Here is a 25,776-nt window from a genome sequence, read left to right as displayed (position 1 = left end):
CTCTGTCAATAAGGTTCTGGCAGGAAGTCACCTACAGAGCCATAAGGACTTCATGGCAGGCTCCCCACCAGTCCAGCTTGCCAAGAGTTGGAAGCACCCACCTTCTGGATGACATTTCGAAGAGCAAAATACTTCTCGGTCAGGTCCCCTGCCTCACTCAGTGGGGCATCGTAGTCATAGCTGGTGGGCTGTGCCGCATAGGGAATGTTGGCACCTAGGAGACAGAAAAGTCACTGGTTGGTACTGAAGGCCTTGCTCAGGGGCTCAGGTTAGGGTGAGGAGAAATGAAAGACACATTAAACAGCCAGGAGGTGGTGGTGCGCGTCTTTAATTGCAGCACTTGGGAGGCAGAGGTATGTGGATCTCCGAATTCCAGGCCAGCCTGGTCCACAGAGCAAGTTTCAGGACAGCCAGGGCTATACAGAGAAACCCTGTCAAAACAAACAAACAAACAAATAAACAAACCAACCAACCAAACAAACAAACAGATACCTAAAAAGCCAAATCGTCAGAGCTGGGATCCAGCTGGTCAGGTGCCTCCCCTGCACGGCAGACACGAAATGTGGTGGGATCAGAAATTCAAGGTCATTCTTTTCTTATTTTAATTTCATTTTATGTGTATGTGTGTCCTAGCATATATGCCATGCTTGATCCACAGAGGCCAGAAGAGGGTGTCAGATCTCCTGGGACTGGAGTTAGGGATGGATGTGAGACACCATGTGGATTCTGGGAATCAAATCCAGTCCTCCGGAAGAGCCGCCGGTTCTCTGGCCTGCTTTTCCTCTGTAAAATCCCTCCAGGGAAAGCCTATAATCAGACTGGGGACACACAAACCCCCTCTGTGCTCCAGAACTCCTCAGGACAGACTGACGCCACTCACAGTTACATCACCCCGGCCTTCTACACCCAGTCATTCCTCAGTGTGGCAGATATTGCTCTCCAGACACATCAAGGATTGTCTTGCTGGCTGTCGGGGGGCCTACCCCTGTGACGGCTGATACTACAAACCTCTGTGGTATGTCCGTGAGGGAGTTTCTAGACTAGGTTAATTGTGGTGAGGGGATCCACCCTAAATATGGAAGGAGGTCCCATCCTATAGGCTGGTGTCTTACACTAAGGACAAAGCCGGCTGTGCTCCAGTATCGTCTCTCGCTGCTTTTAGACTTCGGCAGTGATGACCACCTGAAGCTCCTGCCTTATGCTTGCTTTTGTTAGGTGTCTTGTCACAGCAATGGGAAATATGATTGATACAACTTCCCTGGGACAAAGACCAATGAGGAGAGTTGGGGCTGGGGACACACAATGACCAGAAAAAGAATTCCCTGGCAATTGCTGGCCAAGGTGCAGAGTGTAGACCAGAAAGAAACTCCCGAGCTTGTCAAAGATGCTTCTCACAGATTTAGGCTCCCTGTAACACTGGCCAGTCCTTTGAAAATTTACCCAAGCACAGCATAAAGACATATGATAAATCCGAGACACAGTGTTTGAGCCCTGCAGTGGTGGCCCTATTCCTGTGGGGGTGGGAGCAGAGATGGTCCAGGTTAGCTCCAAACTACGACGTAGCCAAGGGTGACCTTGGACGTCTGATCTCCTGCCTCTTATCCCTGAGTGCTGGGATAACAGGTGTGCGCCACCAAGCCTGGTTTTTATAGGGCTGGGGCGGAATTCAAGGCCACCTGCAGGCTAGGTTGGCACTCTACCAAGCAGGTGGCATCTGCAGTCCCGAGACTGCGTTTCTAACAGGCAGGGCTGCTGCAGCCTACTGCAAACCAGCCAGGTTTGTGTCTTCTTCCCGCTCAGACAGCACTGGGCCATGCAGGCGTGTCAGCGTGAAGCGCTTTGTAAGTAAATGAGGCACACAACACGATGGCTTGTCAATAGTGGTAAGTTCACGATGATGGGCCCGAGGACCCACTGTCGGAGGGCTGACAAATGAGCGAGGAGATCAGGTCGGCTCCTCCCCGCCCCCATCCCACTTTCTCCTCAATTCGCCGCACAGCACGTCACTTTGGAAGACTTGGACCACTCAGCGGACAGATTGGTGAATTGACTTTCTCTCCTCTGCTCGTCAGGGACAGCTCTGCATCAGGTCTGCCCGCCCCAGGAGCAGCACAGGTTCAAATACATCCTTCCCTGAGATGCACAGAGAGATAACAAACCACATCCTCATCGAAGGAGTTCACCTTCTGTGTGGCTCCTCTTCCGAGGGGTTTCTCATTTAACTCGATCTGCCCTAAGCTTCATGCACCTTACAGGCAGACCAAGCCATGCTGATCCTTGAGTCCTCAGCCTAAGCCAGGCATGGGGGCGGGGAGGTCAGTGGGTAGTGTAATTTCCAGACACAAATGCAACAGCCTGGGTGAAATGAACTGGGGACTAGCGGGTCGACTGGAGACACACACACACTCACACACACACAGACACAGAGGCACATATACATATGGGTGCATTGTATGTGCAGGTGGGCACGCATATATGCACATGCAGGTACAGGCATGCATGTGTGGACATGCACATGTGTGTAAGTGTATGTATAGGAGCTAACCATCTGGTTTTGAGTGGATTAAAAAAACTGAGTTAATTAATTAATTTTGTTTGTATATATACCATGGCACTTATGTGGAGGTCAGTTTCAGGAGTCATTTTTCTTCCTTCCACTTTGTAGGTCCAGAGGACCAAACTCGGGTCTTTAGGCTTGGCAGCAGGAACCTTTAGCCACCATCTCCCTGGCGCTTTATTTGGCTCCAGAGACAGGGTATCTCATTGGCCTGGAGCTCGCAGTTCCGCTACATGGCTGGCCACACCCCAGGAAGCTGCCTGCCTCCCTTCCTTGCACTAGGATTACAGATGCTCACCTCGCCACGCCTGGTTTTTCTTTTCTTCCCTTCATTTTGTTTTGGAGTCAGGGTTTCCCCTGCGTAGCCCTAACTGTCCTGAGACTTGCTCCATAGACTAGGCTGATCTCCAAGCGCTCTGCCTCCAGAGTGCTGGGATTAGAGGCGTGCACCACCACACCTGGCTTTTCTTCCTTCCTTTATTTTTCCAAGACAGGGTTTCTTTGGACCCTGTTCTGGAACTCGCTCTGGAGATTAGGCTGGCCTTGAATTTACGGAGATCCGCCTGCCTCTGCCTCCAGAGTGCTGGGATTAAAGGCCTGAGCCACCACCTCGCCTGGCTTTTCTTAACATGGGCTCTGGGGAAATCAAACTAAGGTCCCTGTCTTGCACAGCAAGTTATTAACACCACAGGGGAGCGGTGCATGCTTAAGGCACATATGGGGATTCCATGACAGAAATGTGAGCAGGAGTGCCACGCGCCCCCCCCCCCATTTATATGAACTATCTACCGCAGGAGAGTCGCCAGGGCCAGGGAAGAACTTCGAGGCCTTCGGGGGCTGTGAGGAGGAAAGAGGAGTGACTGTGACAGTGTGGAGTTTCTTTCAGGTGGTTGGGGGAATGTTCTGGAAGTAGAGGGGAAGGACTGTACGACTCTGAGAACATCTGGTGGAATACGTATTTAAAATTGTCAGTTTTGTGGTTTCTAGAACAATTAAGATGGGAGTGGAGAGATGCTCAGGGGCAAAGATGCTCCCCCAGGCCCAGGCGTCCGAGTTGGACCCACGGGGTGGAGGAGGAGGACCAACTCCATGAGATGTTCTTTGACAGCCACATACACAAAAACAAATGCATGTACTAGAGAGAGAGAGAGAGAGAGAGAGAGAGAGAGAGAGAGAGAGAGAGAGAGAGAGAGAGAGAGAGAGAGAGAGATGGGGGCAGAGACATGGAGGCGGGAGGACCCCTAAGCTCAGTGTCTGGTTTAGTCTACTTGGGAAGACCAGGTCAGAGAGAGAGACCTCATCTAAGAAAAAAAAAGATAGCGGGTCCCCGAGGACTGAAAACTTGAGGTTGTTCCCTGGCCCCCACATACACACAAACCCACAGATACACATGTACACATGCACCTGCACAACATATAAACGCACACACACAAGACCAGATCAGAGCATGTAAACACACACACACAGGCGCACGAGACTGCCAGAGAGAACTGGCTGAAAACAAGACCCTTAAATGATCAAATTATGTCCCTTAAAAAAATTTTCCCCCACACTAAAATGATTCTTATGTGTTAGAAAATTTAGGAGACAAATGGAAACAGAAAATAAAGATTGGCCACAGGTACCGCCTCCCAAATCACACACCACAAACAAGCTTCTACTAATGGATGTTAAACGGATCTTACCATTCCAATAGGCAAAATTGGTCCCACCTATAAACATGTACCTAGAGAAATAAGAGAACACACGTACTTGACTGTGAGCCACAGCTCAGGGTCCCCTCTCCCAGTGCTGGATGGATACTCACAAGTTCACATTGGCCCCACGGGCAAGCAGGTCATAGAGAGAGGCAGCCACTATTTCAGTCTTCACGGTGTAGTGGGGGTCACCCCAGTGGTCTAGCCAGCCAGTATAGAACTCGGAATTGACCTGAAAGGGGAAAGGGGGGCGTCACTTAAGAGAGTGTTGATGTGTCCCTGTCACACCCCGTTCACGTCTCCAAGGAACAGGTGACAAGGGAGATTGACATGTATGCTTAACCTGGAGATGGGAGGGTCCCATGAGGACCTCTAGTTGTATCTATACTGCAACAGTACCTATACTGGGTCTCCAAGTGCCAGCCAATTGTGACACCTCATCTTACTCAGTGCAAACTCTGCACTGCTGATCCACCCACTGCCAATCAGAAATATTTGGGAATGGAGCTCAGTTGGTAGAATGCTTGTCTAGCATGAATGAAGCCCTGGGTTCCATCCCGAGTATTGCACAAACTGGGCACGGTGGTGCCCACCTGTAACCCTAGTGCTCAGGTGGTGGAGGCAGGAGGACATTTTTAGCTAAATGGTGAATTAGAGATAGCCTGGGCTACAGGAGACCTTATTTATTTATTCATTCATTCATTCGTTTTTTTTGTTTGTTTGTTTTTTTGAGACAGGGTTTCTCTGTGTAGCTTTGTAGACCAGGTTGGCCTCCGATTCACTGAAATCTGCCTGCCTCTGCCTCCCAAGTGCTGGGATTAAAGGTGTGCGCCACCACTGCCTGGCCTTAGACCTTATATTAAAAAAATGTTTTTTGTTTTTTTGTTTTGTTTTAGGACTGAAAGGTTTACTTTCGCTCTGAAGGACTAGCCAGTCCTTCATGGCGGGGAAGGCATAGCAGCAGGAGAATGAGACAGCTAGTCTCTTTTTTTTTTTTTGATAAAATATTTGCATCAGTACTGAGCATGTGCAGTCTCTGCCCCTCCCCATCATGATTAGCCCCAAAAACAAAGTAAAATATCCACACAGTACCTATGCTACATCAGGTTTAAGCAACCAAAAGAGGATTTAAGCCTAGGACAGGATGTACAATACAAGCCTACAAGAACTCCACCATTTTACAAAAACGACTTGAGTAGCTACTGACTCCAGTATCTGAGGTTCAGAATCTCACATCCAGTATCCAATCCTCCATGGGATTTTTTGGGGGGGGGGACACAACTGATTCTTTTTTGTTGTTGTTGTTTTTCGAGACAGGGTTTCTCTGGATAGCCTCCATTTTCCTGGCGCTTACTCTGTAGACCAGGTTGACCTTGAACTCAATAGAGATCCACCTTCCTCTTCCTCCTGAGTGCTAGGATTGCTGGGATTAAATCCCCCCTTGCAGCTAATAGTTAATTTTAGCTTCTGATGAACTGCTTGTTGGAGCAAATCTCCTTCCTGCTGCTGCTGAGCGAGGTGGGAGGTATGGCTTTTGCCTTTAAAAATCCCTTGGTTCAAATGGTCAGGGCCACACTAAGACACCCAGTACTTGAGTGTAGTCCCAGTTGACTAGAATAAAGACTTTCAACTGGCTATGAGCTGTGTCTCAGTGGCCATCTCTGGTGGGCTCCCCCTTAACACCTTATTTAAAAACAAAAAGCAGCTGGGCAGTGGTGGCACATGCCTTTAATCCCAGCATTCCGGAGGCAGAGGCAGGCAGATCTCTGTGAGTTCGAGGCTGGGCTGGACCGACAGCCTCCAAAACAATACAGAGAAACCCTGTCTTGTAAAACCAAAAAAAAAAAAAAAAAAAAAAAAAACAACCCAAAAACAAAACAAAAAACCAAAAAGTAGCAGCTCCAAATACATCCTTTACACACAATTCACTCTTTTTGTTTGAATACTGATCTTGAGATGCACCAGCTAACATGACGACCATCTGTCTACAAGCAACTTACCATCAGTTCAACATCAGAAATGAAAAAGGGAAGCCGGGCGTTGGTGGCACATGCCTTTAATCCCAGCACTCGGGAGGCAGAGGCAGGCGGATCTCTGTGAGTTTGAGGCCAGCCTGGACTACGAAGCGAGTTCCAGGACAGCCTCCAAGGCCACAGAGAAACCCTGTCTCAAAAAACCAAAAAGAAAACAAAAATTAAGAAATGAAAAAGGGAACCTGGAGAGGTTCCAGGAAACAGCTCTGCCTGTCTGAGCAGGCTCCACTGAGCTCCAAAGAGCTGTTTTGCAAACAAAGCTCCTTGTGCTCCGTGTACAAACAAAGGCACTGTGGCTGCAGCAGCCAGGAGGGAAGAGTGAGGAGCACAGGGCTGATGGAGCTGATGGAGGTCCGGTTGTCCCGTGTGTGGCCCCCCCCCCAGCAGCAGCCTCATCAGAAGTGCTCAGCCAAACCACACATCCTTGGTGCTTTCTCAGACCATCAGGTCCACCCGGGCCCAGCAGAATGAATTCTGCGTTTCACCCAGGTCCCTCAAGCCAGGTGGAGAAGCCCAGAGTTAAGAAACAAGTCTCTCGCTGAAGACTGTTTGGAGGTTAAGAGCACCCGTGGGTCCCACAGGGTCCCCCAGAGAACTGGAGTTCAGCTCCCAGGACCCCATGTCAGGCAGCTCCAGGGGATCCCACGTGCCCCCTTGGCCTCTGAGAGGAACCACACACATGTACATAGACATAAAAATAATAAAAGTAAACCTTAAAAAAATGCACGTGGGAACCAGCCTCTGGCCCAGCCGCTCCTAGGCTCCTCAAATCAGAGCAACTGGCATGTTCCCGGGCACGCAGCTCAGTTAGGGGACTACCATCCTTTGCATGCAGGAAGCCCTGGCTTTGATTTACCCCTGGGCATGGCAGCGCACGATTGCTCCCAGTGTCTGAGAGGAGGTGCAGGAGGCGCAGGAGGTGCAGTCAGCCTCCGTTACACACTGAGTTCGGGGCCCTGGGCTGTACTAGACTCACTGCCCCAGATGTCACCCGTGAGTCCAGAAGGGCTATATGCCCCCACCCCCCAGTCCCATCAGCTGGTCCTCCTAGAGCCATAAAATAACACCAAAGATGCACATGTTCTCCTCTGTGGCCTGTCAAGCCTACAGTCTCTACACGGCACCCCCAGCTCTTACCAAAGGTCCTTTGGGTTCGAACTTCCTCTGGACTAGGAAAGCCTTCGTGATATTGGTGACTGGAAATTACAATGGGAGAAGAAAAGTCAGGCACAGGCACAGGAAAGAAGCTGAGCTGTGGTCACTGGTATGGAATCCACAAGTTGGACTCTAATCCCAGAGAAGATATATAGGAAGTGGAGGGCTAGCAAGAGGGGTCGGAGGAGAAAGGTGCTTGCCACCAAGGCCGATGACTCGAGTTCAATCCCCAGGACCCACACGGTACGAAGAGGGAAATGACTCCCACAGCTGTCCCCTGACCTCAACACATGCTCCATGGCTCTTGAGCACCCTCCCCCAATATAAATAAATGCATGAAAAAATGTTGTCTTATGGATGTAGAGTTTCCAGGAAGTGACTTAGCCAGTCCTTGCCCTTCCCCTTATGTTTTTGTTTTTTTGTGAGACGGGGTTTCTGTGTGGCTTTGGAGGCTGTCCTGGAACTCGCTCTTACAGATCAGGCTGGTCTCGAACTCAGAGATTCGCCTGCCTCTGCCTCCCGAGTGCTGGGATTAAAGGCATGTGCCACCAACGCCCGGCTCCCCGTTCTCTTATGGATGAATGGCATTTAATATCATATAACTGAGGAGGCCCCTCACCCCTTTCTGCTACATCAGGACTCAACAAGAAACTGATATGTGAAGCAGGAGGAGGTCCTGGCTCAGCACTGCACCCGTGGGAGCCCTGATCTTGGACTCGAAGCACCCAGAACTGTGAACAATAGTTTTTTTCTGTTTATTTCTTTTAATTCTTCCTGAGACTGGGTCTCACTGTGAAGTTCAGCCTGGCATGGGATTCACCGTGCAACCCAGACTGATCTCAAACTCAACGATCCCCCTGCCTCAGCCTTCAGAGGGAGAATAGGTGTGTGTACCACTGTGCACAGCTCACTAATTTGCTGTAATAATCCAGACTGGGCTGGGGTGTACCCACAAACCGTGGGAGAGATGCAAGCCTGTGTGATCCCAGCGCTACGGAAGGGGCGGCAAGCGCATCATAACCCTCACCTACAAAGAGATTTGAGGCCAGCCGTGACTACAGACCTGTCACAATGACAACAGCTGGAACCGAGTGAGACAGTCCCCCTTCCTTTTCCTTTTCGTAATTGCTGGACACAGAGACCATAGACACTCTCCTAATTCACAGGAGGTTCAAGTCCAAAAGACCCATGGGCTATCTGTAAACTGGCCTACGGAGGGCCCCAGGCCACCCATGCGACTCTCCTGTTACAGGCCAGACTGTGCAGTGAAACAGACCTTCCCTCTTTATAAGCTGGGGGCCTCAGGTATTTCCTCACAGTACTGCAAAGCCGACTAGCTCGCTTGATAAAGGAAATGCTGAGACATCTCATTCTATCTTCTCGAGCTACTAAAGCCACGGCTGTGCCGATAGCGATTGTGAGAAAAAGCAGTTTTCATCAGCATTTTCTAGTTACCACCAACACTGACCTGCTCCAAAATCCACCGTGGCATAGAGGCCCTGCAGGGTGCCACACCGCAGGAAGCTTTCACTCGCCCCATCGGTGGTGAAGAGAAGGACATCATTGCCCAGATGGTAGCGGAAACGGTGTGCCAAGAAACGCAGGTAGTCATAATCACAGGCGAAGTAGGAGCCGTACTCATTCTCAACCTGTGTATTTAGAAAGCAGAATGAGAAGCAGCAGACACCCACACAGTCCTAGCAATCCCTGGAAACTCTAGTTCACACATCCAAAACATACCCCATATCCAGGAAGAGAGGCAGGGACAGAGCCAGCCTAAACCGGATTGGAGTGCATGTGCAAAAAAGCAAGCTGTGTCCTCTGAGTGAACTTTTTAGGGAGAATCCCGTATTTGCAAACTTATACCTATGCCTAATTGGATGTACATATGGTTAGAACCAGGTGCATTGTGGGAAAAGACACATACAGTAGAGGAAAGCTTGTCTATCCCAAGTCTTGTCAATCAAAATAGGTGGGAAGATGGCTTGGTGGGTAAAAAAATAAAAGGAGCTAGTTTGCACAAGCCAAGGTCGATACCAGTGGTGGCTGGCCCGCATCTATAATCTCAGCAGTCCTACGGCAGGATGGAGACAGGGTGTCGGGTGGGGTGGGAGTGGGCAGAGACAGGAGACTCATCCAGAGGCTGCTGAGCCAGCTAGCCTGGACAACCAGCTAGCCTGGACTATGCATTGACCCCAATCCTGGACCTTGTCCTCTGACCCTCACACGTGTGCAGTGGCATACACTCAGAGAGGAAACAAACTTACAAAAGAAAGCCCAGAGATCCACCTACACCAGCAGCACACCCCTCAGAACCAGCTCCTCCTCCGGCACCTGCCCCCACCAGGAGGCTAGAGTCATCCGAGTCAATTGAGAGGCAGGCCAGCTTGGAAGGCGTTTTCTTAATTAGTGACTGATGGGGTAAGGCCCAGTCCATTGTGGGTGGGGCCACCCCTGGGCTGGTGGTCCTGGGTTCTATAAGGAAGCAGACTGAACAAGCCATGGGGAGCAAGCCGGTAAGCAGCCTCCTCCGTGGCCTCTGCATCAGCTCCTGCCTCCAGGTTCCTGCCTGCTTGAGTTCCTGCCCTGACTTCCTTTGATGATGAACACTGGTGTGGAAGCATAAGCCAAACAAACCCTTCCCTCCCTAGGCTCTTTTGGTCATAGTGTTTATCACAGCAACAGTAACCCCGACTGAGACAGCGGCCCCAGACACTAACGAGCTTTACTCTAACTCAGTGGTTCTCAACCTTCCTAATGCTACCTTCACTACCGCTCAATGTGGCGGAAGAGAGGCAACTATCACAGCCACCACGCGGCCTAACTGTTTTTTTAAAACTTTATTTTTTTAACTTTATTTATTTGTCTGCATGTATGTCTGTGTGAGGGTGTTGGATCCCCTGGAACTAGAGTTACAGACAGTTGTGAGCTTCCATGTGGGTGCTGGGAATTGAACCCAGGTCCTCTGGAGGAGTAGCCAGTGTGCTTAACCACCGAGGCATCTCTCCACCCCAGTGAGATCGTATCTTTAAAAAATACATGGGTGGGGAGAAGGGGGGGGAGCAGGAGGATTGGGGGGAGAGTGGGAGGATGAGGGGGAGAGGGAACTGGGATTGGTATGTAAAATAAGTTTTGTTTTGTTTTTATGAGTTAGGGTTTCTCTGTATTGTTTTGGAGGCTTTCGGTCCAGCCTGGCCTTGAACTCTCAGAGATCCTCCAGCCTCTGCCTCCCGAGTGCTGGGATTAAAGGCGTGCACCACCTCCGCCCGGCTTCTTTTATTTTTTGAGACAGGGTTTTTCTCTGTGTAGCTTTGGAGCCTGACCTGGCACTCCACTCTGTAGACCAGGCTGGCTTGGAACTCACAGACATCCCCCTGCCTCTGCCTCCCGAGAGCTGGGATTAAAGGCGTGCGTCACCAATGCCCATCTTAAAATAACATTGTTAAAAAAAGAAAAAAGAAAAAAGAAGGCAATGGGAAGCCTGACGGTGGTGGTGCACACCTTTAACCCCAGCTCTCAGGAGGCAGAGGCAGGGGGGATGTCTGTGAGTTCCAAGCCAGCCTGGTCTACAGAGCGAGTTCCAGGACAGCCAGGACTACACAGAGAAACCCTGCCTTGAAAAACAAAACAAAACAAAAGTAAGTGGGGTGGGACTTGGATGTAGCTCAGCTGGTAGAGCATTTTGTAGGTACAAGAGCCCTGGTGTGGACTCCCTGTCGTGCACACTCCAGGCACAGGCGTGTACCTGTCATCTCAGCTACACTGAGGTAGAGGCTGCTGGCACCTGGCATGGTGGACCACTCATCGTCCTAGTGCCAAGGAGGTCGAGGCGGGAGGACCACTGGGTCTGAGGCTACTCTGGGCTACACAGGGTAACTATACCTTAAACGAAACAGTCAGAAAGACAAGCAGGGAACCACCCACCAATATGCAAAGAACTACAGCTTGAGAAAAGGCCCCTGACATGTGAATGAAGAGAAAATACCACACAGGAAATGGGTCACATCATGTAAACTGCAAAGAGGAAGAGAGAAGGGGAGACAAAATGTCTCCCAGAAAACACCAGAAACACAGTGAGCATTGCTTCTGGCTCCTGGGGTCTGAGTGACAGACACATGTTTTTTTTGCATTCTCACAGTTCTCTCTGTTTGCGAACTTAGTGAATGGGGGGGGGGGGATGAAGAGGTGGGGACGTAATTGGAGAGGAGGGGGGAGGAGGAAGGGGACCAGGAGAAAGCAGAGTAGCCTGGTAGGAGCAATGGCCAAGATGGACAGAAGAAATGTCCCCAAAGTGGGTGGCTTTGCTCCCTTCTGCAGAGTTAAAACAGAGGGGCTGGTTACTGCTTGGTTTAAAAAGTTAATTTATATTTTGTTTGTGTGTGTGTGCGCACAGGCGCTTGTGTGCGTGCGTGCCTGTGTGTGTGTGTATGTGTGTGTGCGCGTGTGTGCATGCATGCGCCATGTTGGGGCAGCAGGAGTCCCATGGGATGGATGCCTGTGGAACAGTCTGTCAGCTCTCTTCCACCTCAGGCTGCCAGACCTGTGCTGGGTGCCACCGGCAGGCGCCTTCACCGCTATGACGCCTCACTTCACTCGCCCTCTCTTTTTTTTTTTTTTTTGTTTTTTGTTTTTTTTGTTTTTTGTGCAGCAAGGCTCTGGAATGCCCCATGTAGACCAGGCTGGCTCACATACCCGGCAGCAATCCTTCTGTTCATGCTGCTTAAAACAATAGATGCATTTATAACGACTGCCTGATAAAAGCCTTTGAGACAGGGTCTTAAGTAGCCCAGGTTGGCCAAGAACTTAGTAGGTAGCTGAGGCTGTCCTCAAACTCCTGATCCTCCCGTCTTATGCCTCCCAAGCGCTGGGGTTTTAACTGTGCGTCACCATAGCTCTGATTAAGTTTCTCTAACCAAAAAATGCTGGAAAGTTGTGAGCAGAAATCGAAAGTGACTCAAAGCAGCTGAGAAGTGGCTCTCACCCATGACCAGGGCAAAGGAAGAAGAGCCAGGGGCTGGGAGATGGCTGTGGGTAACAGCACTTACTGCCTAGGCATGAGGACCCAAGCTCAAATCCTCAGGACCCACGTGCACGTGTAACCTCAGTGCTGCGGATGGGCACCGACAGTAGGGTATCTGGAAGCTTCTGGCTGCAGCCCAGCTCCAGGTCCAGTGAGGAACTGGATAAAGAGTAATAGGGAGGGACACCTGATAGCCTCCTCTGGACTCCACAGACAAGGCAGTACACATGTGCACACAGACAGACACACACACCGACAGACAGACAGACACACACAGACACAGACACACACATACACAGGAGATCCAGCTGCACGGAGCAAAGACATGCCCACGTTTCACACTCACTGAATTCACACAGGAAGCTGTCACCTCTTGGTGCTGACAAGGGGCACTTGGGGTTCACGAGCTACACCTTTCAAGAGCAGTCACCCAGCCTCTCCCCATGGACGCCTGATCGGCTCTGCCCGCCCTCCATCACCTCCCGAAGGCCACGCTCCCTCCTCATCAGGACTCATCCGTACAGCAGCCGCAAATGGGAATACGGTCACACTTCAGCCCCTTGGCATCCCAGGACCCAGACAGTTCCACACTTGGTTCATTTCAATAAAAACATGCTTGGCCAGTAATCACTGAGCGGGCCTTCATGCTTCACCTGAGGAATCTCACACGCCCTTGTTGAAGGTCAAGGGCCCTGTGCACAGGTGCTCCCACAGTCACGCATCTTTGCAGGGCCTAGAGCAGGTGGAGAGGGACTGCCACAGGAAGTGGGAGAGAAAACGTCAGAGTCCCTATTTGTCACCTGCTCTTGCCATTTTGGAAACGTCCTGAAGCCTTTCAGAGCCACAGCCAAAGGCTACTGCATGAGGAAGACCCACTGTGGGGTCAGCAGGCGGAGCCTGCAGCTGCAATTCTACAATCTGCCAGATTTTAGAGAGAGAGACAGACACAGAGAGAGACAGACAGAGAGAGAGAGAGGGACAGAGAGAGAAGAGCAGAAAGACTAGAGAAAGAAACAGACAGACATAGAGACACAGACAGAGAGACAGAGACAGACAGAGAGAGACAGACACAGAGAGAAAGAGGTACAGAGAGAGAGAGGTACACAGAGAGAGAGGAGACAGACTAGAGAGAGACAGACAGACATAGACACAGAGAGAGAGAGAGAGAGACAGAGAGAGAAGAGCAGACAGACTAGAGACTAACACTTGCCCCAAATTCAATTGCAGTGAAAGTGCCGCTTTTAGCCCTGCATCCGGATGTCACTATCATCCTTTCCATCCTGTTGATGGACAGTTGCCCCCCCCTTTCCCCTCCCCCATGTCCAGGCTCAGCCCCAGGTACCTGCACAGTTATAATCGGCCCTCCGTTCTGGTAGAGCAGAGGCTTCATCTTGGGCAGAAGGACTGTCAGCCATTTATCCACAGCTGCAAGGTAATCTACAAGACAAGATGGTATGGCCACTGTCACACACCTTTGTCAACTGGCTTATTCGTGTCTCTGTGTGTGTGTGTGTGTGTGTGTGTGTGTGTGTGTGTGTGTGTGTGTGTGCTCGCGCGTGCAAGTCTCAGATTGGGCTTCAGGGATCAAGCCAAACCAGCTAAGCCATCTTGGCTATCTTTTTCTTTTTTTCCCCGAGACAGGGTCTCTCTGTATTGCTTTGGAGGCTGTCCTGGAACTTGCTCTGGAGACCAGGGTGGCCTCGAACTCACAGAGATCCGCCTGCCTCTGCCTCCCAAGTGCTGGGATTAAAGGCGTGAGCCACCACTGCCCGACACTGGCTGACTTTCAAAGCCAAGAGATGCCTATGCAACCCGCAGCCTTCAACCACTGCCTTGTAACGCGAGGCAGCCACAGTCTGCTGGACATGCTCTGCACGCTGGCAGTCCTGTTATCCAAGTTCCCCTGGAAACTCACCCTGATGGGGGCTCAGAGCCAGAAGCCCAGGCTACCAGGCAATGTGCGACAGGCACAGAGGGGTGCTAAATAACACCAAGTCCTCTGAATCCCAGCAGGGAGAGCATGCGGCTCAGTTGGTGCCTGCCGAGCATGTGCCAGGCCCTGGCTTTGACCCCAGCACTGCGTACACTGTGCATGGATGCTCACACCTGTAATCCCAACATCGTGGAGGCAGGAGGTTCAGAACTTCAGGATCATCCACAACTATATTGAGAGTGTAAGACTGAATTCCCAGTACCCACATGTTGCCTAACTGTCTTTAACTCCAGTTCCAGGGCATCCAACACCCTCTTCTGAATTCTGTGGGCATCAACATGCACATGGCATAAGCAGACGTGCATTCATATACATAAAAAACAAAAAAAAAAACACGGTGATATATGCTCCCAGCACTTGGGAGGAAGAGGCAGGAGGATCTGAGTTCAAGGCCAGCCTGGTCTACAGAGCAAGTTCCAGAACATCCAGGGCTACACAGAGAAACCCTGTCTCAAAAAACAAAACAAAATAAACAAATAAAGGTTTTTCTTGTTTTTGAGACATATAGCCCAGGCTAGACTCAAACCCGATGTGTAGCTGCGGATGGCCTTGAAGTCTTGATTCCCCTACTTCCATTTCCCAAGCTTTAAGAATAGAGGTATGTGCGCCTCCACACCCAGGCAAAATCAACACCTAACAAACCTTGTGTTTACAACCTCAAAAGAGACGGACAAAATTACATGCGTCATGGAGTTGTCCTGGGGACTCACGAGGCAACACATGTGAAAGCAACAGTAATATAGCAAGCGTGTAAAACCGAAGCTCATGTAGTATGAGGATAACACACATAGCCTCTGTCTCTCACACACACACAGATGCAACTGAATGACTGTTTAGGGTTGCACAGCTGAAACCATCTCCCGTGGTTCACAAAGATAAGGTAGAAAGCTGTCGTTTACCAATCACTCCAAGAATGCAATGAAACGGAAGACACACGTGGCTACCAGGAAGTCTAGTGATGTCACTCCAGAACCGACCGTGCCATTTTGACTAGCTGGCTGTGTAATATACCAAGTGTGTAGGAAGCGGGAACAAGTATCGATTGAGCCCAGCTGGTTAACCCGGTTTTGAATTCAAAGAGTGACCCCATTTACCAGTGAGACCCGCTCAAGCCTACAAAAGAGGCAGAGTCTCCTCCGTGATCACTGTCCGGTTGAAGGGTGATTTGCTCCCCACTAACTGGTGTTTATACAGAAGGAGCCCTATCTTTAAAGGCCTGGCTCTTTTGATATAAACTGTCCAATCTCCCATAGTCCTTTAAAGGCATCGGGAACTCACCTGGGTCAGAAGATCGAAGAACAATAGATTCTTTCTCTAGCAGCCAGGCAGGCAAGCCTCCCTACAAGACAGAGGAGCAACAGCAGTCATTAGACATGACGAGGGCTGAGAGATTCCTGTCAGCAGGGAGGGAAAAGACAGAGGGGGAAATGACCTGGGCTTCTGAGAAACTGGAATATAGGAAAATTAAGATCACTCTATTGATAGTGTTCTGAGAATCAACACCCCCCCCTTTAGTTCTGAGACAGTCTTACTATGTAGCTAAGCCAAAAACTGGAACCCCATATGGCACAGGCTGGCCTCAGAGTTTTTATTTTCCCGCCTCCAGCTCCCAAGTGCTTGGATTACAGGCATGATCACCACATCCAGCAAAATCCACCCTTCTCTTCCTCTTTAAACATTTATTTATTCATTTTTTATGTGTATGGATGTTTTGCCTGCACCACGGACATGCAGTGCCCCCAGAGGCCAGAAGAGGGCGTTGGATTCCCCCGGAACTGGAATCACGGATGGTTGTGCACCACTGTGTGGGTGCTGAAAATCGAACCCGGGTCCTCTGGAGGGAGGAGCAGCTAGTGCTCTTAACAGCTGAGACATCTCTCCAGCCTCCTCTTCTCCCCCTACCCCCTTTCTTTTTTTCCTTCTACTTCAGTTTTCTTGCCGTTCGGTTTTGCAGCACTGGGGACTGATGCCGCGGCTTCGTACATGCCAGGCAAGTGCCCTACCTACCACTGAGCTACGCCCAAAGCTCTGTTTATGCACACAGCCTCTCTTAATTTCTTAACTAGTCCTCGAGAGGTGGACAAAGCAGACCCACCCACTCCAAGCCTCTGCTGAGGAAAGTCGGCTTATGGGACTGGCCAAGAGGAAGCCCCACGCTCTCTGGCTCAAGCCCGCTCCTCTGTGCCTGGCACCTCGCTAAAGGAACAGAACCTGTGGAGGCACGGCACCACACGCTCTAGACTTTGGGTCTCAGATTGCTTTAGTCCGCTTTGCCCAGGTCCCCACCGCCACCCCGTCGGCCACTCCCTCCCAGCAGGCAGGCAGAGCCCCGTGTTAACACGCTTACCATGTCCCACTCTGCACAGATGTAGGGCCCGGGCCTCAGGATCACCAGGAGCCCCAGCTTGTGAGCCAGGCGAATGAAGTATTCCACGTCACGGTCCCCAGAAAACTCATATTGTCCTGGCCGGGGTTCATGGAAGTTCCAGGGCACGTACCTGCGAAGACACACACCGCCAAAGTCCTCAGGGGTGGCAGGTGAGCCAGAGGAAAGAGAAGGGAGCCCAGGCTCTAGGCCATTTGACAACACAGGCAGGAGGGCAGAACACGGGCAACGGTGTTGCGGCCAAGCCTGACCCCAGGTGGTCAGTCCTGGAGCCCACATGATGTAAGGAGAGCGCCTGCTTCACACTTTGTCCTCTGTCCTCCAAACACATGCTGTAGCACACACTTGCACACATGTACACACACACACACACACACAGAGCAAATAAGGTATAACAAAACTTTTTAAAAAAGGAGTGGGAGTGTTACTGAGAACTAATACCCAGTTTGTGGCAATAACACAATATAAGTGTTATATTGCCTCTGATTTCAGAAACTAAGCAGAGTCAGGCCAGGTTACTTGGGTGGGACACACAGAACGTGACTCAGGGCAAGAGGCCTCTGTGTCACACTGGAGACGGTCCAGCGGGGCCACTCACGACCTCTCCTATTCTCTCTCGCTTACTGACTGGTGGTCACGGGAAGATTGTGAACATCGAGGTTAACCTGTCTGTGCTCTGGGAGGGTTACAAATGATGGTCTTCATACGGGATAACCGCCCTGAGGGACAGGAATGGTATTTACCAGCTTTATTTGCCCAAATGGCTTTATTTATGGTGGCTTTCTTGGCCAGCTCTGCACACCTCTCTTTTGGCTTCACTTTATACCTGGCTAGTTTGTCACCCTGAGGATCAAACACAGCCCTGGAGAAAGTCAGGCAAATGGAGCCCAACCCAGTGCTCTAGGGGAATAATCCGCATAGAAACTACGACAGAAAGAAAAAATATCTTCCAGCTCATCGAAAACTTTAATGAGGAAAAAAATACACGAACCCTAATTATCATGCTAAAATAATATGAGATATATTTATTTAAAAAATAAAGGTTAAGCTGGGCAGTGGTGACACATGCCTTTAATCCCAGCACTCGGGAGGCAGAGACAGGTGGATCTCTGTGAGTTTGAGTCTAGCCTGGTCTACAGTGAGTTCCAGACAGGCTCCAAAGGTACAAAAAAAAGAAGACAAAGGATTTTTATCAGGAGTACTAGGCCAGGAAAAAAAATGACCCAAATTCAACCTGCTCCCCAACTCTAGTGGAGATACACATCTGCATGTGAGCCGTCATTCCCATCAGCTTGTTGGTGGCCCCACGTGCGTCCTGAAGTCCCATGGTTCTAGGATTCTCTGGAGCCATCAGTCCCAGCCCACTGGAACTCTGTCAACTACTGTTAAGTGAACTTGAATTCACTCTGCCAGTGGCCATAGAAACAGAATAATAAGTGGGACTCCCCGAAGGTATCTACTAAACCAATTAAGGCTTTCTTACCCTTTATCTTTTAAGATGATATCAGTAATCTACATCAGCTCTAAAGGCCAGCCTGGTCTACAGAGTGAGTTCCAAACCTATAGAGAAACTCTGAATCGAAAAACCAAAAAGAAAGAGCCAGATGGTGGTGGTGCACGCCTTTAATCCCAGCATCTGGGAGAGAGAGGCAGGTGGATCTCTGTGAGTTCGAGGCCAGCCTGGTCTACAAAGCTACACAGAGAAACCCTGTCTCAAAAAACAAAACAAAACAAAAACCCCCACTCAACAACCCCCCCAAAAAACCCCACCACCACCAAAAAAAAAATTCCAAACCAAACCAAAAAACCCCAGAGTGGTCAGCTGCCTCGGTTTCCCTCCCTGTTAGTCATAGCATCAGAGGGGATGGGGACATGCCTGTGGGCGTGAACTTTCAGCCTGGGCTCAAAAAAAGTTAACTCAGTTAGACAAGCTGGGTCCCAGAAACCTAAGCACAAGGCGTATTCACCCAACACCCAAAGTAGCTCTGGCCACATCCAAACCCCTTCATGTTTGGCTCCTCGCTGGACCTCAGACAAGGACCTTGGCAGAAGTGTTTTCTGAGCTATAAACAGGAACATACAGACAGACAATAGTCTTTCAAAAGTGCCCTGTACTTTCCAAGAGTTCACTATATCCTGCCTTCATCCCCTTCTCTCTGTCTGTGTGTGTGTGTGTGTGTGTGTGTGTGTACATGCAGATCAGACAGCGCCCTGCAGGACTCTTCCACCACGTAGGTCCCCAGGAACGAACTCAACCTGCCAAGTTTGGCAGCAGGCCATAACCTCCTGAGCTGTTTACCAGCTCCTACCTTTGCCTTTTCAAGGTGATTTCTATTTTATGATTTCTGATGACAAAGTTCAAGTGAGAAGCAGCTCGCATCTGAAGAAAACCCAATCAAGCGTGTGACAAGCCCCTCAGAAATCCACACAGGACTCTCTCCTACTTCTGAGCAACGGCATCGCTGATACGGGAGAAATAACTCCAGGTGGGGAGGTGTGGCGGGGTGGGGGGTGGATGGGGTGGGGTGGGAGGGTGTACCCTCAGCTGGGTGCCCCTCCTTACATCTGGATGGCATTCAGCCCAGCCATCTTCATCTTCAGCAGCCGGTCCTCCCAGTAGAAGCGGGGTATCCGGAAGTAGTGAATGCTTCCTGAGATGTAGCGGAATGGCAGCCCATCCTTGAGGAAGCGGTCCCGGCCGTAGTCGAGCTCAAATGTCCTCCGGGAGACATTCTGCAGGGGAACGGAAGGGACCCCATGAGGACCTGGACCCTCTCAGAAGCAGAGCTGTGGGTGGGCCAGGGATCTTCCTGTCTAAGTCACATAATTCATCAGGAGACTTCATCAGTCCCTGGGGTATCAAACAAGCTACTGCTCAGCCCAGCACACAGGGTGACTTGACTAACGGGGTCCCAGAGGAGGCCATCTTCTACTTTGACTCTGCTCCCCAAATCTGGAGCCCGCAGACGCTCAGGAGCAGAGACTACATCCTCTGTGGGGGGTGTGCACACAGCAGCTCAGCAGCTATGTCCGCTGGGATCACCAAGACCCATTCAGAAAAGTCTAAAACGCAGGCCAGAAACCAATGGGTCGGGGATGCAGCGGCGGAGAAGTAGAGGCAGGAGGACCAGAAGTTTAAAGTCATCCCTGGCAACCTAGAGAATCTGAGGCCAAACAGACAGAGCAGCAGATCCACGAAGCTCCTAGCTGCTGCTCTGAGTCCCGGAGTGGCCTGGGCAAGTGGCCTCTCCAACTCTACACATCAGTCGCACCCGACCAGGGTAGCAGCGGCGAGAAACTTTAAAGCGAGATTTTTAAAGCAGCTGGGCACAATCCAGTGGGTGAGCTGAACCCAAATGGGGGGGGCGGGGTCAGGGTCAACCAGCGCCTTTCCACAGGAGCAGAGAACAGTGCCTGGCACTCTGCACAGCCCCACCTCTGGAATGCCTGCTGCACAGTGTGGGGTTACACACGCACCTCCACTGGCTGAAATGTCAAATAAGCAGTCAACGTTTCGAGGAACCCGGTTTGGAGCTACCTTCAGGAGCTCTTAGGCAAAGTGGAACACTGCACCCTGGTGGACAAAACAGGTAGCAACGGGCGACAGGAACCCCACAGCCAGGATTACCAGCAGCCTGCTACGGCCCCCAACACTGAGAAGCTGCCACATGAACCCTTACGCTTCCAAAGGACAAAATGCCAGGGCTCACTGACATCATAGCCTCCGATAGCTTCGGGAGCCATCTGGAAACATCTGGAAGCAACTGTGAGGGTACCAAGTCCTGGATCACATGTGGCCTGACGTCCCCTAGGGAGTGGAGAGCGCCACTGATTTGTCAGTTGGCCTTCTGGACGTTAAGAATGTCCCCACCTCAGGTCTAGCTCTCTGCTTCTTTGTGTCCTCACTAAGGTCAAATCAAGGATGACTCAGGACCACTTTCTAGGTGGGGCTGACTGTGCACTTCATGTGGAATCGTAACGTGAGATGTAGTTAGACATGACCACTCAAGCCACCCGGCCCCAAACCCTTGTTTCAGGTTCTGCTTTCAAAGGATTAAGAGGAGTGGTACCAGGAACGACCTCCTGTGAAGGCCGTGCCGGTCAGTGTAACGGAATTTAGGGTCACCAAGAAGAGAGACCTCTGGGGAGAGTGTGGTGATTTGGATGAGAACGGTCCCCATGGTCTCATATAGTTAAATGTTTGGTCCCGAGTTGGTAGAATTGTTTAGAAAGGATTATGAGGCGTGGCCTTGCTGGAGGAGGCGTGGTCTTGTTGAGAAGGTGTGGTCTTATTGGGGGACTTGTGGCCTTGCAGGAGGAGGCGCGTCACTAGGAGTGGCCAGTCAAGGTGTCTAAAGGCTTTATGCAAACCCCCATTAAATGTTTTCTTTTGTAAGGTGCCTTGGTCATGGTGTCTCTGCACAGTATGTCTGTGAGGGAGTTTCCAGGAAGTTTTAACTGCGGACGGGAGACCCACTCTGACTGTGGGTGGCATTGTGCCACTGGCTGAGGTCCCTGGCTGAAGGAAAAAGAAACTGAGCTTGTCCACTGTGGACACGTGACCGGCCACTTCCCACGCCTACCATCGTGCCTGCCCCAACGTGCTGGACTGCACCCTGCACACCGTGAGCCAAAAGTAAACTTCAGTCTCTTCCGTCAGAGCAATGAGAGCTGTAACAAACACATCTGAACGTGGGCTGCCGGTCAGCATCTGGAGTTTTTGGAGGTGTCCACTAGCAACCAGACCTTACAGCTGGCGTTTAGTGGGTGAGCAAGGATATCCCAGAATGCTATGCCATGCTCCTCACCTATGCTGGACAGAAGAGGCCCAGGTTAAAGGGGGCAGGATTTGGCATGTTTATTTTTAAAATGTGTGTGTGTGCGTGCGCGCACGTGTGTATAGGTGTATGAGTGTATATATGTGTGTATGAGTGTGTGTGATTATGTGTGTATGAGTGTATGCGTATATGGGTATATGAGTGTATGTATGTGTGCATGAGTATGTGAGTGTGTATATGTGTGTGCATGTGTGTATATGAGTGTGTGTATGAATATGCATATGTGTGTACAGCATGTGTGGTGCTGTGCATGAGGAGGTCACAGGGCAACCGTGGAGTCAGTTCTCTCCCTTCTCCTCCCTGGGGCTGAACTCAGGTCATCAGGCTTGCACAGCCTGCGGTCTTCTACCTGTGGAAGACTCTCTTCATGCAGGGGTTGGCATGTGACTTAGCTCTTTTAGTTTACCAGGATCTGGACAGACTGCAAGGTTGGCTGGCTTGGATAGCAGGTTTGGAAGCTCTGAAGAGAGGGTTCAGGGTAGTCGTTAGTGGTATCTGCAGAGACCCTCATCTCCTACCGGAAGAGCCAGGTGGAGGGTTTGACCCTGGTAGGACACGGTGTCCTGGGAGAGGACACTGGAGTGGGCTATCTGCCGTGACCTATGAACTGTCTATCACGTGGTGTTGGCTCTGATCCCTGAGCTCACGGATGGTTTCTCGGACACAAACATGACAGCAGCCTGCAGAGGAGAAGGGGAGCTACCAGGAGTGCCTCTGACCCCGAGGAGGAATGTAAAGGTGAGAGCGCCACTGTCTGACCCCGAGGAGGAATGTAAAGGTGAGAGCGCCACTGTCTGACCCCGAGGAGGAATGTAAAGGTGAGAGCGCCACTGTCTGACCCCGAGGAGGAATGTAAAGGTGAGAGCGCCACTGTCTGACCCCGAGGAGGAATGTAAAGGTGAGAGCGCCACTGTCTGACTACATAAACCGCATGCCCGGAGATGCACCCTCAGCCAGGACATCAGTGGATCCCCACGGCAGTGTCCTCAATAGATGAGTGGTGACAAAAGACACCGCCACGACCCTGGGCCATCTCTACCGCTGGGGATGACAACATGGCAGCACCACCAAGGGGGACCACTGTAAGCATCCAAAGCCAAGGGACGCAGTTTCCAGTGTGATCACAGGCGATGGCTTGGAAGTCACACTATCCCCACGTGATGAGATAGGCAAAGGCGGTGTCTGCCACTAGAAAACTGAGACGCCTTCTCCAGTTCCCGCCTTTGGTCAATGGCAGGGGCGAGTGGATCCCTGAGGGAAGGGCCCTGCAGCGTGACTGCTAGTACAAGCAATACTCCCGAGCACTCAACAATGGGACTCAGGGAACCCACTGTGTCCTCAGGAAAGAGGCGCACCAGGGTTAGTATTCAGGCACCGCTACTGGCCTGTCCTTGGGGTTCCAACAGGATGCGCGCTCAGCTGCAGCCACTAGGAGCACCTCCTGTGCACACTCACTACGTTCCCTTTTAAAAGGGTCTCTGCCTACTTCCCATCCTCCTCTCTTTCTCTTTCCCTCTCTCTCTGTCTCCCCTTCTTTTCTCTCTCCCTCCCCCTATCCTTTCTCCTGCTGCTCCCATCCCTGGAGGTCTCTCCCCTCCCCTTTCCCCCTTTTTATGATCCGTTTCCCTAATTAAAAAAAAAACCCTCTGCTTGAATCATGTCACATGGCGTCTTTCTTTTCTTAAATCACAACACCCAGGCCTTAGGAATACTGTCAGTACAGTTTAAACCCACACTTACAAGAAATGTGACAGGCCATCGTTCTCCCTTGCCACTCCCGGGAAGGCCCAAGTACTTCACACAGTGGAGCCCAGAGATACCGTTATTTCCCTTGAAGGATTGCAAACTTGGACCAAACTGGAATGATTTCCCCTATCAACAGCCAGTAGAACCCTTGCCATGTACGAGGGCTTTTATGGATCCAGAACTTTTTACTCTTCCTTATGACAAACCTGGAAGAAACCATACTCCTGGAATAGCTACAAGGTTCTCCTCCACCAACATTTAAAGGTCATCTCCATCGAATTCCATCTGACCCACCCACGGGGCCCTGCTAACAGCAGAAACATCATGGTGGACTGCACTGGGTGATTTATTCCTAAGCAGGGCTCCAAAAGCCGGTACCACAGGGGTGTAGGTTATCGTAAGAACAGAGAACAGGGCTTCCAGCACTTAGTTTGCTAGCCACGTGGGAATCTTTCCAAACCTGTCCCTCAAGAGGCACAAAAGCAGTCTGTGTGTGTGAGCGGGCAGGAAGTAGTACTCACCGTGGCTTGCCACAGGGCTACAGTCACTGCCCAGCTCTGTCACCTGAGACTGTGACTGTTAGGACAGCCGTCTCGGTTTGGATGTGAAATGTCACACAGAGGCACAGAGTCCAAACGTCTGGTCTCCAGACAACGGCATCGTTTTAAGGGGCTGGGGAACACTTAGAAGGCAGACCGTCACTGAGGGCAGGTGTTGAGGTTTTATAGGTCAACACTCCTTCCCGATCGCTTACACAGCATGACCACGCCTCACCATGTCCCCCCCACAATGATGGCACAGAGGGTAAAGACACTTGCCACCAAACCTGAAACCGGAGCTGGGGCCCCAGGACCCACATGGTGGAAAAGAACTGACTCCCGGAAGTTATCCTGTGATCTCCACATGAGTGTAGCATGAGCACATGCACGCACACACACACACACACACACATACATACACATACAAATAAATGTAATAATTTTAAAGAAGTGAGCCCAAATAAACCCTTTGTTCCATAAATTACTTTCGTCAGGTATTTTCTCATAGCAATAAGAACAGTCACTTAAGCTGGGCGTGGTGGCACACACCTGTAATCTCAGCAGGCAGATCTCTGAGTTCAAGGTCAGTTTGGTCTTACAGAGTGAGTTCCAAGACAGCCAGGGCTGGACAAAGAAACCCCGTCCTTTTTTGAGACAAGGTTACTCTGTAGCTTTGGAGCCTGTCCTGGAACTAGCTCTTGTATACCAGGCTCATCTTGAACTCACAGAGATCCTCCTGCCTCTGCCTCCTGAGCACTGGGGTTAAAGGAGTGCGCCACCACCACCCTGCCTTTGGAACTCACTTTGTATATCTGTCTGGTCTCAAAACATCTGTCTGGGGCTGAAGAGATGGCTCAGAGACAAGAGCATTGACTTTTCTGAGTTCAATTCCCAGCAACCACATGTTAGCTCACAGCCATCTATAATGAGATCTGGTGCCCTCTATCTGGTGAGTAAGCATAATGCAGAACATTGTACACATAATAAATATATAAAATCTATAGAAAAAAGATCTGCCTGCCTCTGCCTCCCAAGTGCTGTGATTAAAGGCAAAAGGCATGAACCACCACTGTTCAGCCTTCAGACAATTATTTTTATTTTTTTCCAAGACAGGGTTTCTCTGTATCACAGTCCTGGCTATCCTGGGACTCGCTTTGTAGACCAGGCTGGCCTTGAACTCACCGAGATCCTCCTGCCCCTGCCTCCCGAGTGCTGGGATTAAAGGCGTGCGCCACCACCTCTCGACCAGTCAGCTCTAACTTCCACTGCCAAGGAAAATCCACTCCCTGGCTCCAAAGAAATCCCTCTCAACTCTGAAGGACCCCGAGAAGATCCAACCCAAACAGCCAGTTTCCTCTGGACTTCCTGAGCTACAGCCCCGTTGACACATATAAGGTTGTCAGAAAATGGGAGGAGGGCCGGGGAGGTGTCTCTCTGGGGTAAAGAGAACATCTGCAGCTCATCCATGGTCCCAGGTTCAGTTCCCAGCACCCACATTACACAGCTCACCAGCACCTGTAACTCCAGCCACGTAGGATCCGACTCCCTCTTCTGGCCTCCTGCACACAAGGTGCACATAAACTCACACAGGCACACACATGTAAGTAAATAATAAATAAAGTCTTATGTTTTTAATTTTTAAAAATGTACACAGTGCTGTGCCTGCATGTGTGCCTGCACGCCAGAAGAGGGCGCCAAATCTCATTACAGATGGTCGTGAGCCACCATGTGGTTGCTGGGAATTGAACTCTGGAAGAGCAACCAGTGCTCTTAACCACTGAGCCATCTCTCCAGTCCCACCGATAAAACCTT

At 50.7% G+C, this 25,776-nt stretch overlaps 1 protein-coding gene across 3 annotated transcripts in view; it reads right to left on the bottom strand.

Moving 5' to 3' along the window:
* Glb1 (galactosidase beta 1) overlaps positions 1-25,776 on the bottom strand; it is a 69,299-nt gene that overhangs the window by 33,867 nt on the left and 9,656 nt on the right. For 2 of the 3 annotated variants that reach the window (XM_040739612.1, XM_040739614.1), the window contains exons 2-11: positions 19,405-19,574; positions 16,803-16,953; positions 15,734-15,794; positions 13,805-13,899; positions 8,911-9,091; positions 7,425-7,483; positions 4,365-4,486; positions 4,243-4,283; positions 3,347-3,394; positions 102-214 (exon numbers count right to left, since the gene is read on the bottom strand). In XM_040739612.1, the coding sequence (XP_040595546.1) occupies positions 102-214; positions 3,347-3,394; positions 4,243-4,283; positions 4,365-4,486; positions 7,425-7,483; positions 8,911-9,091; positions 13,805-13,899; positions 15,734-15,794; positions 16,803-16,953; positions 19,405-19,574 (1,041 nt within the window). The remainder of the gene's footprint in view (positions 1-101; positions 215-3,346; positions 3,395-4,242; positions 4,284-4,364; positions 4,487-7,424; positions 7,484-8,910; positions 9,092-13,804; positions 13,900-15,733; positions 15,795-16,802; positions 16,954-19,404; positions 19,575-25,776) is intronic. The other variant, XM_040739613.1, reaches the window with a different exon arrangement.

This window comes from Mesocricetus auratus, unplaced genomic scaffold (genome assembly GCF_017639785.1).
Source record: "Mesocricetus auratus isolate SY011 unplaced genomic scaffold, BCM_Maur_2.0 Super-Scaffold_100691, whole genome shotgun sequence".
Taxonomy (NCBI): domain Eukaryota; kingdom Metazoa; phylum Chordata; class Mammalia; order Rodentia; family Cricetidae; genus Mesocricetus; species Mesocricetus auratus.
The sequence above is the reverse complement of the archived record's forward strand: the minus strand, read 5'-3'. Positions and strand labels throughout refer to the sequence as shown.